Genomic DNA, 9568 nt, shown 5'->3' on the forward strand with positions numbered 1-9568 from the left:
GTCATTTTGACTACTTACCTAACCTGGGTGATGTTATTGTGTTAACATTAATTTTCTCATTGCAGGGGTGAAGATGACAGGGTCTGTAGGCTGCAGGTTTTTCTGAAGAAAAGCATTCATTGCCATGCCTTCCTGTGATTTTGTGCATGCACTGGATGACTCGGGACTGCATCCCTTTGCCACAGGTAACGGAGCACTGGAACACACAGAAGACACACATTAATTCTAACGGTATTTTTGCCTGTAAACATGAAGATAAAATGCCAGTCCAGGTGAAATCAGTGGCTGCTCCTTTAGTTGTCAGCAAGATTTCTGCCTTCCATTCCATCAGTTAAATGAAAATAAATTCAAAAAAGAACAAATAAATTGGCAATATTTATTGAAGGACTGATTCCAGCATCCATTGCCGTCAAGTTCCACTTTGTAGAGCCTGTGATTAAACTGTAATGCTACAGTGTGCCTGAAGAAAGCACGGGCTGTTCTCCCATATCTGTATCTTAATTTACTCTTATTAGATGTGAAAGTCATGGAACAAAAGAAAATGCTCTCAGACACTGACAGAGGGAAGCAACTTAAATTAAGCCATTACTCCTGCCAGCGCAAAAGTGCTCTTGCCACTGAGCAGAGTGTATGCCTCCTGTCTTTGTGTCACATCTTCATGTTTTTACATGTGTCCCGCAAATGAAACACACAACGTGAGACATGCTGCCTGGTCTTTAATCAACATTCCCATCTTGTTGCCATAAGGAATGAGGTGAGAAAATAAAAACAGCTGAGCACTGTAATGATGGTAAAGCTCTACTTCTATCACAGTAGCATAATATATTAGAATGAAAACTTTTGCAGTGCTACACATATGCATACAAAACTTATTCCAAGCCAACAAATTACATGCTTTCCCCTTTGCTGACTTTTTGTGAACAAAATTTCACAGGGCATGAATTATTTTTGTGTCAATTGACATATGTATTATTGCTTTAACTACAAATTCTTTCAAAAAACCATATATTGTAATTTGCTCCTACCTGCTAATTATTTTGACTCAAGTACCCACAGATTTCATTCAGTTCTGGAGAAATTTACTATAGAGGACATCTTGAAATATTAATCAATTTCTTGAAATGAATGATATCAGCACTGGCTGAAAATGTATGCCACTACCATCCACATAATTGTGAAAATATTTTTATTGTAAAAAATTTTAATTACATAAATATTAAGAACACATTTCCTTAGGAGGCTTCAAGAAGCAGCTGAAAAAATATTGAAATGAGAAAGTCAAGGAGAGGGTGCTATAACAAAAGAAGTTTCCCAACCACCCTGTCTCAAGATGGAGATTGAAAAGTATAGTTTTCTGAAAAGAAATAATAGATTTCGAGTATACAAAACACTCAAGAGTTTTTACCCTTTAGCTTTGTGATCTGTGTGCTTTTGAGTGACATCTTAAACACTGCTACTTGGAGGAAAGATTTATACATGTCAAATAGGAAATAGAGGACTTGCATACGAGTAAGTACATTGAAGTGACATTCAGGTCTTTTGGACTCATGAAACTCCAAGAGGCATGACAAGAGGTACAAGAGGCTAGAATATACACTTGACTGCTCTCCACAAAGGCACCTGCATACACGAATTGTTATGCATTATCAAATAGTAGATAAACTGTTGGAAAATGGTTTCATACCTACTCTATATCAAAAAAACTCTGGTCTGAAAAGTTCCTGTGACTGCAACTGAGACAATATGCAACCAGCAGACAGATCTCTCCCTTGGCTAATCAGTGTTTAGGCCCTGAGTTTCTACGCAGAATTTGGTGATATTTAGGTATTAAAATCTTAATTTTTGAATTAACACCCATTTAATGACTGAGCCACTACTGGCCTGTATGAGATAATTCAAAGAACGTTATAAAGCATTACAATATAGTTTTCTATCCAAAGATGTATACAACTTGCAAGCAATTACTTTTAGTCTTGCATGACCTACTTATTCACATCCAAACTTTAGAGGAAAAAACTGACATTAAAGGATGATAAATAAAATTTATGTTCATACAAGAAACAAGTGGTAAAGCAAGAAATAAAATAGGAAATCTGCCTTCTGTGCTATCTTCTTTTCTTTTCACAGAAATATACTAATTTTTAAATTTTGTATTTATTCTTATTTTATAAAACTGAGAAGTTATATGAAGTCTTGGAAGACATCTAGGGAAAATTGCAAAGTAGCAGGGATACCACATTGATTTGCAATCCAAAACTTTCAAAGCCATCTTGATCAGTTTACAAGTAAAGAGAAGTTTTTACAGACCATTAGTGTTTTAAAATCAACCGGGGACCTGATAGTCAAGCTGTGCTCCTCCCTGTTCACACATCATCATCATCAGTGGAATCTGACTTCAGAAGTAAAAGTTCTATTGAGTGGAAGCCAAAAAAAAAAAAATCTTTTTACCATATCTATGTTATCTCACATTCAAAGTAGTATGAAACAGTATGAAACAGGGAAAACACACTTCAGGTATGGCGTTTAGCAGTTCATTTGCTAGCTACACAGACAAACACTGATTTTTCTGTTTGTCTCCATGAAATGGTCTTAAACCTGAAGTTGTGATGCATACACACCAGACAACTGCTGGGTTAATTGAGAGCAGACACTGAATACCGGAGGATAAAAGGCATCCATAATATTTTTCTTTTTCACTCTGCAAAGGTATAGGCTTAGTCCAATTTCACTAGCAGACACCTCAACTTCTGCAAACCAGCTAGATGCAACTCAGAGCAACAGCTCTGTCCCTCATTTTATGGCATATGCATATGTACATTCTAGCTGAAGCAGGCTCTTTCAAAATTGTCTTCTAAGCTTGCCTGATGTTTGAATTTCTCTCACAGAAAATATTCAAACTGAGGCAAATACCTCTTGCTAGATGTGCAGCTGTCACACTTTAGGTAGCACATGTGGCATGTAGCTAAAGCTGCATAGCTTCTGTGTATTTCTCGAGTTTCCATATTTTTGTAACAAAGCTTTCAAATTAGAGGAAACAAAAAATACTTTCACTTTTACATATTAAGCAGTGAATTTAATAAAAAATCTATCTATCTATCTATCTATCTATCTATCTATCTATCTATCTATCTATCTATCTATCTATCTATCTATCTATCTACTATCTATCTATCTATCTATCTATCTATCTATCTATCTATCTATCTATCTATCTATCTATCTATCTATCAAACTTCTTGTATTTTCCACTGTTTTATATATAAATGTATAAATTAATATACAGCTTATTTATATAACATTTACAGAAAATGCCCACTCCAAACCAATCTGTAGCAACTTGCTTCAGTTCAGCAGATCTCAGATTAATTTCAGCCCACAGCTTTTATTACTAGTGAATGAAGAATACATTTCTATAGCTCTTCTTCCCACCCTGTCCACTTCCCAAATATCGCTCCTGCACATGCTACACTTTATTTTTGTAGTATTTGCTTAAATTTTACTTCTGACTGTTCAGATGGCCTACACTTTAAGGCCATGTAGCTGATTAGCAAAAATTCCCATAGGACAACTGTGTTTGTAGGTTTAGACTAAATGTTCTAATATGCAGCTAGAGGGTTTTTTATGTGACTTTTGATCTGTGCGTTTTGGATACAGTCCTAAAGGTACTGTATAATTGTTCAAGCAGCAAAACATGTAAAACATTCCTGTCAAAGATTACAAAAAATTGCTGGATAAATATAGTTAACTGCTATTTTTAAAAAATATATTTTCTATCTTTCAAATAAAATCTACCCACTGTGTTTGAATTTTGAACTTATTTTAACTACTTTTGAACTTATTTTATGCCTAAATCCAAGGACAGAAAACTAGGCATTAAATATAACAATCCTTACACTTGGCATGTACACCCATTACCCAAGATTCTTTCTTTCTGTTCCTTGCCAAAGATATATATTCTGGAGAGAATACATATTCCCAAGGCCAACAGCTGAGGAAGGTGCTGTAATGCTGTAGCTGCTTCCAGCTGGCCTTCCTAAGAAGTAGGAATTCCTAAATTAAGGAAAAAATTGTCACTGGCAGACAGTAATGGTCAAACTGCATCTTTCTGCCAAGACAACAGGCTATCACTGCAAAGGCTGATAAAATCCACAATGAAAAACCCAATCTGTGACAATATTAACAGAACTGACTTGGACAATTTATTTTCCAGAATAAATGAATTGTTCAATAAAAGTTTTTTACAAGTCTAAGTAGCATTCAAAGTGGAGAGCAATGTGCTTATAAGGAAACTCAGTGATGAGTTCTACTGGAAATTATTAGCAGAGCATTCCTAATCATTTATGTATAGGTTCATCAGTTCCAGCACTTAAGTAGTTTCAACCTTTCCATAATGTGAGTGTGAAACAAGGATAGCAAGCTCGCAACAGGATTCATATTTGCTGACATGCTTGCAATCTTTTTGTGTATCTTGTATTCTTATGAAGTTTGCTATTGAAGGCAGGTAGTGGATAAAGCAGTGAATTTGTTTTTCAACAAAGAATTTATACTGAATTTAGCAATAATCCTAAGGATTACTTAATAAAGCAAATAATCCACAGTTTATTTAGGAACTTTTTTTTTCAATAAAACATTTATGAATAGTGTATCTATTATAAAAGGAGGGACTAAGGGATCTGAACATAAGACGAAGTCTTAGGTCTCTGCATGCATGACTTCCAGGAAGGTCTTTCTGCCTCTCTCATTTGTGACACACCCAACACCTCAGTATGCAAATGCCAAATTTAAAATTCAAAAATTGTTCTAAGTTTATCTGAAAAAATTCTGGTGTTGGTCTCTCCTAAGTTCAGCAAGTTGGAGTTGTGCGTATTTATTTTTATTTTTCCTTTTATTTTTTCCTTCTTTCACCCCTCATTTTTATTTCTAGCTCTTCTTTCTGGAGCAATAATTAGTATTGGATAACTGTTTGAAAAAGATAAGATTTTAAAAGTAAGATAGATTTTTAAAATCCTTGTTAGCTTCCTTTGCAGAGCAACCAGTTGTTTGGTGGATGACATGAAACTACCATTCATAACGAGCCAAGGAGCAACTGAAAACTAACAAGTAAAATTTCGTTGAGTAAAACCACAGAATTTGTTATAATATGCTTATTAATGAATCAACAAAAAACAAATAATTTTTTCTAGCACAGGATATAAAAATCTATACTTGAGAATATAATTACTCATCTACTCTGAATCAATAGTGGAGTTTGATAGGCTTTAGTGTTAACACACTCACTGGTCTCAGCTCGGAAGTAGCAAGTTCTTTGCCTATATTTGAAACCCAGGTTCAGTGCCACAATTTCTTTCTTCGATAAACTAATGAAACACAGTCACTTATTTCATGTATGTCAGCAAAGAAATCAAAAGGAGACAATTATTTGTTAGAGCCATGTAATAAAACTGGTCATACAGATGAAACTCTCAACTGTAAGAGGATTCACACTTAGTGGATTAGATTCAATATTATACTGCCAGCAATTTGTAAAAAAAATCTTATATGGCATACTTATATATTACTGCCTTTAGTGCTTAGTGATGAATAAGATGTTATTATATCTCACACTTCATATATGAGCTATCACTGTATGGTATTTTGGCAGAAGATGACTTTACACTGACTATAACTATCAAACACACAAAAAAATCTGGAAGCAGTTAGATTTGAAAACCTCATAATTACCTTTATCTTTCTGACAAAATTAGTTGGGGTATGTCATTCTGGAGTTTGTAATTAATGAAAATGAACTCTTAAAAAGAATTTAAAATATTAGTCTTTGTGTATATAATTTAATGTTATCACAATGCTGATCTGCTGCTCTGTAGAAAACCTTCCACAGCAAAGCATAGCTCATCAGCACAAAAATGTAATTAAAGGATTATGGCATTTCTATTGAAAAGACAATTCAAAGAACCAATTTCCACGTAAAGGAAATATCATAGGAAGGAAAAATAACCACTCCAAAAAAACCTTAATCTTCAAAACTGCTACTATTTAATCTATTTACTTTTTAGAAATGAAAGAAACCTGTGTCAGAAAGCTGTTTTGTACCACATAAAATTAAGTATTTGCCTTTAAGTAGCATCAAACTATGTAGCACTCTTGAGTTTTTCAGTAGTATTATGAAAGAAAGAGCTCATCCTTATCAATGACTTTACTTCCATTCACCATATCTACCAAATTCTAAATCATGAAGATCTGAAGTGATAGCAGGTACTTCAGCTAAATGGATATGAAAGATAGTTAAAAAAAAAGGTCAATAAATTGAGAGTTTATGAAGAAACTGAACCTTAAGGATTTTTTAAATTCTGAAATATCATGATCCCACATACAGGTCATTACTTTTGAAATAAAAACCATAAAAGAGAAACAGACAAAAAAAGTAGAAAAATAATTTACGACTATCAATAAAACTTCCACCAGTTAATTTTCTCTTCAAAATTTCTACTTCATTGGAAGAAAATGGATTTCCAGAAAATGATTCTAACTGCTTTATTAGTAGGAAAACCATACTGAAGTGTAACACTTTCATTATGTATGAGGAGGTCACCCAAAAGCATGACTGTCCTGAGGGAGCCATCAGAGGGCCAGAAGGTAGACAATATTGACCTGAGCTGTTCAGATCCTGTGATGAACTTACCAAAGAACGCTCATTAATTTGGGGTGAACTCTGTTGTATGTCAATATTATTGGAAGTGTTTGTGACAAGATTAGGTGAAGGAACTCTGGAGATTAAACACAAATCTATGAACAACAGCCTGAAACAGAACAGATAAAGAAGAAAAGTGTATCTTTCTCACATTATTTAAAAAATATTTAATACTGCTTGTAATTCTTTAAAACCCATAAATGAATAATATTAGGTAGATATTCTGATTCTGTCTTGCCAATCAGAAATCACCAGCTTTTATTTGAAACAATTATTTCAGAAGACATTTTCAAGAATTAGTTATTAATTATATATTTAAAGTCTTTTTGGCTAGTAATTAGTTACAACTTATTAGAAAAGAGTATAAAATGAGAATCACATAGATTATAACAAATTAACAAAAAATACAACAATAAATACTTTCGTCACAAAATGAAGACTTTGTAGAAGAACAAGTTTATCACAAGAATGAATACCTGCAGCAGTATTTTACATTAACTGTGTGAAAGATAGGATTAAAAAAATGCATGAAAGAAAGAAGTTTTCCAGCACACAAAAATGAATTGGATCCCTTAAGTGCTGACAGATTATATAAATTCTTACAGAACCGAAGTGAATCAGCTAAACTTCAGAGTTACATGTTGGCAGGTGATATAGTCAGAGACGCTGAGGAAAACATTTGAAAAGAGAGGGAGATGACCTTAGAGATGGAGATATACCAGGCAAAAAACACCTACTGCAGTGAGTCTCAGCACTGGACTGAGTAACTGAATTTTGTTGCACAGATTGACAGCTTCAGAATGACTTGTCAGCTTTGAGAGCAAAAATCTAGGTATTATCATGAACAGACCAATGAAATGATTTGTCCAGTGTGTATCACTAAGCAAAAGCAAAAAAAGAGCATTAAGACAGAAATGAGAGTAATGAACATGCAGCAAAAGCCCACACTGAAAACATAAAAGAAGTATGTGGTTCAAAATGTCAGGGGACTGGTGTTCTCCAAACTGTGGGACCATCCACTAAAAGTCAGACAAATTGCAGTTTTCCAGTTTGTACAGAATACTGGAAGGAACATGGAGGCACACCTGATGAACATGTGGCTCAGAGGCTAGTGCGAACAGTGGAAGTTTGGATTTTTTGATCATGGGGAAGTTTACATGGCACCGGGCCTGCTGGCAACACATGGTGTGCAGCTGTCTCAAAGGGGAAAAAATTTCTTGCCTGTGAATTGGTGGGGCACATTGAGAGGGTTTTAAACTAGGTTTATAGGGTGAAGAAGGTGACATCAAGGCCAACAAGAAGGGCTTTGAGAGGTACATATGGGATAAAAGGCAGATCAGGGAAAATGTGGGCCCTCTGCCGAAAGAAACGGGAGAGCTGGTTTCCCAGGATACGGAGAAGGCTGAGGTACTTAATGATTTTTTTACTGCAGTCTTCACTGACAAGGACGTGAGCCATAATCCCCAAGTCACGGAAGGCAAGGGCAGGGACTGGGAGAATGGACAGCTGCCCATAGTTAGAGAGGATCAGGTTCAGGAGCATCTAAGGAACCTGAAAGTGCTCCAGGTCACTGGAGATATCCACGCGTCTTGGAAGACCTAGTGGATGAGGTTGCAAAATACCTATCCATCATATCTGAGAACTCGTGGTGTTGTGGTGAAGTTCCCACTGACTGGAAAAGGAGAAACATAACCCCCATCTTTGATAAAGGAAAAAAGGAGGATTAGGGGAACTACACGTCAGTGAGTTTCACCTCTGTACCTGGCAAGATCATGGAGCAGATCCTCCTGGAAACCATGCTCAGGCACATGGAGAATGAGGAGGTGATTGATGACAGCCAACATGCCTTCACCAAAGGCAGATTGTTCGTGATGAATATGGTGGCCTTCTACGATGGGGTCACAACCTTGGTAGATAAAGGAAGGGCAACTGATGTCATCTACCTGGACTTGTGAAAAGTGTTTGACACAGTCCTGCATGACATCCTTGTCTCTAAATTGGAGAGGCATGGATTTGAAATATGGACTGCTTGGTATATAAAGAACTAGCTTGATTGTCTCATTCACAGAATTGTGGTCAACAGCTCAATGACTGGAGAGCAATAACAAGCAGCATTCCTCAGGGGTTGGTTTTGGGACCAGTACTGTTTAACATCTTTGTCAACAACGTGGATGGTGGGATTGACTGCACCTTCAGCAAATTTGCCGAAGATACCAAGTTGTGTGGTGCAGTCAAAACACTGGAGGGAAGGGATGTCATCCAGAGGGACCTTGACAGGCTGGAGAGATGGGCCACTGCCAACATCATGAAGTTCAATAAGGTCAGGTGCAAGGTCCAGCATCCAGTTGGGGGTGATCCCAAGCACAAGATGGGCAGATAATGGATCAAAAGCAGCCCTGAGGAGAAGGACTTGAGTGTACTGGTGGATGAAAAGCTGAACAGGAGCTGGTAGTGTGAGCTGGTAGTCCAGAAAGCCAGCCGTATCCTGGGTTTTGTCAGGAGAAGCATGGGAGGTGATTCTCCCTCTCTGCTCTTGTGAGGTCTCACCTGAAGTATTGAGACCAGCTCTGGGGGCCCCAACATAAGGATGATACTGACTGCTTGGAGCGAGTCCAGACGATGGCCATGAAGATGATCAGAGGGCTGGAGCACCTCTCCTATGAAGAAAGTCTGAGAGAGTTGGGCTTGTTCAGCCTGGAGAAGAGAAGGCTCCGGGGAGACCTTATTGCAGCCTTCCAGCACCTGAAAGGGGCCTATGAAAAAGCTAGAGGGGGACTTTTTACAAGAGGTAACGGGTTTACATTGAAAATGTAAAAATTTACGTTTACATTTATATGCTATGTCACTTGTCAGTTAAGACTGCATGCATCTTTCAGCAGG

General features: G+C 36.6%; 1 protein-coding gene across 1 annotated transcript in view; it reads right to left on the reverse strand.

Moving 5' to 3' along the window:
* LOC104506678 (A disintegrin and metalloproteinase with thrombospondin motifs 19) overlaps nt 1-9568 on the reverse strand; it is a gene marked incomplete at its 5' end in the record, with an annotated part of 37273 nt that overhangs the window by 3566 nt on the left and 24139 nt on the right. The window contains one exon of the mRNA XM_010147710.1: nt 19-196. Within this exon, the coding sequence (XP_010146012.1) occupies nt 19-196 (178 nt within the window). The remainder of the gene's footprint in view (nt 1-18; nt 197-9568) is intronic.

The sequence above is a fragment of the Eurypyga helias genome, unplaced genomic scaffold (assembly GCF_000690775.1).
Source record: "Eurypyga helias isolate BGI_N326 unplaced genomic scaffold, ASM69077v1 scaffold13672, whole genome shotgun sequence".
NCBI classification, from domain to species: domain Eukaryota; kingdom Metazoa; phylum Chordata; class Aves; order Eurypygiformes; family Eurypygidae; genus Eurypyga; species Eurypyga helias.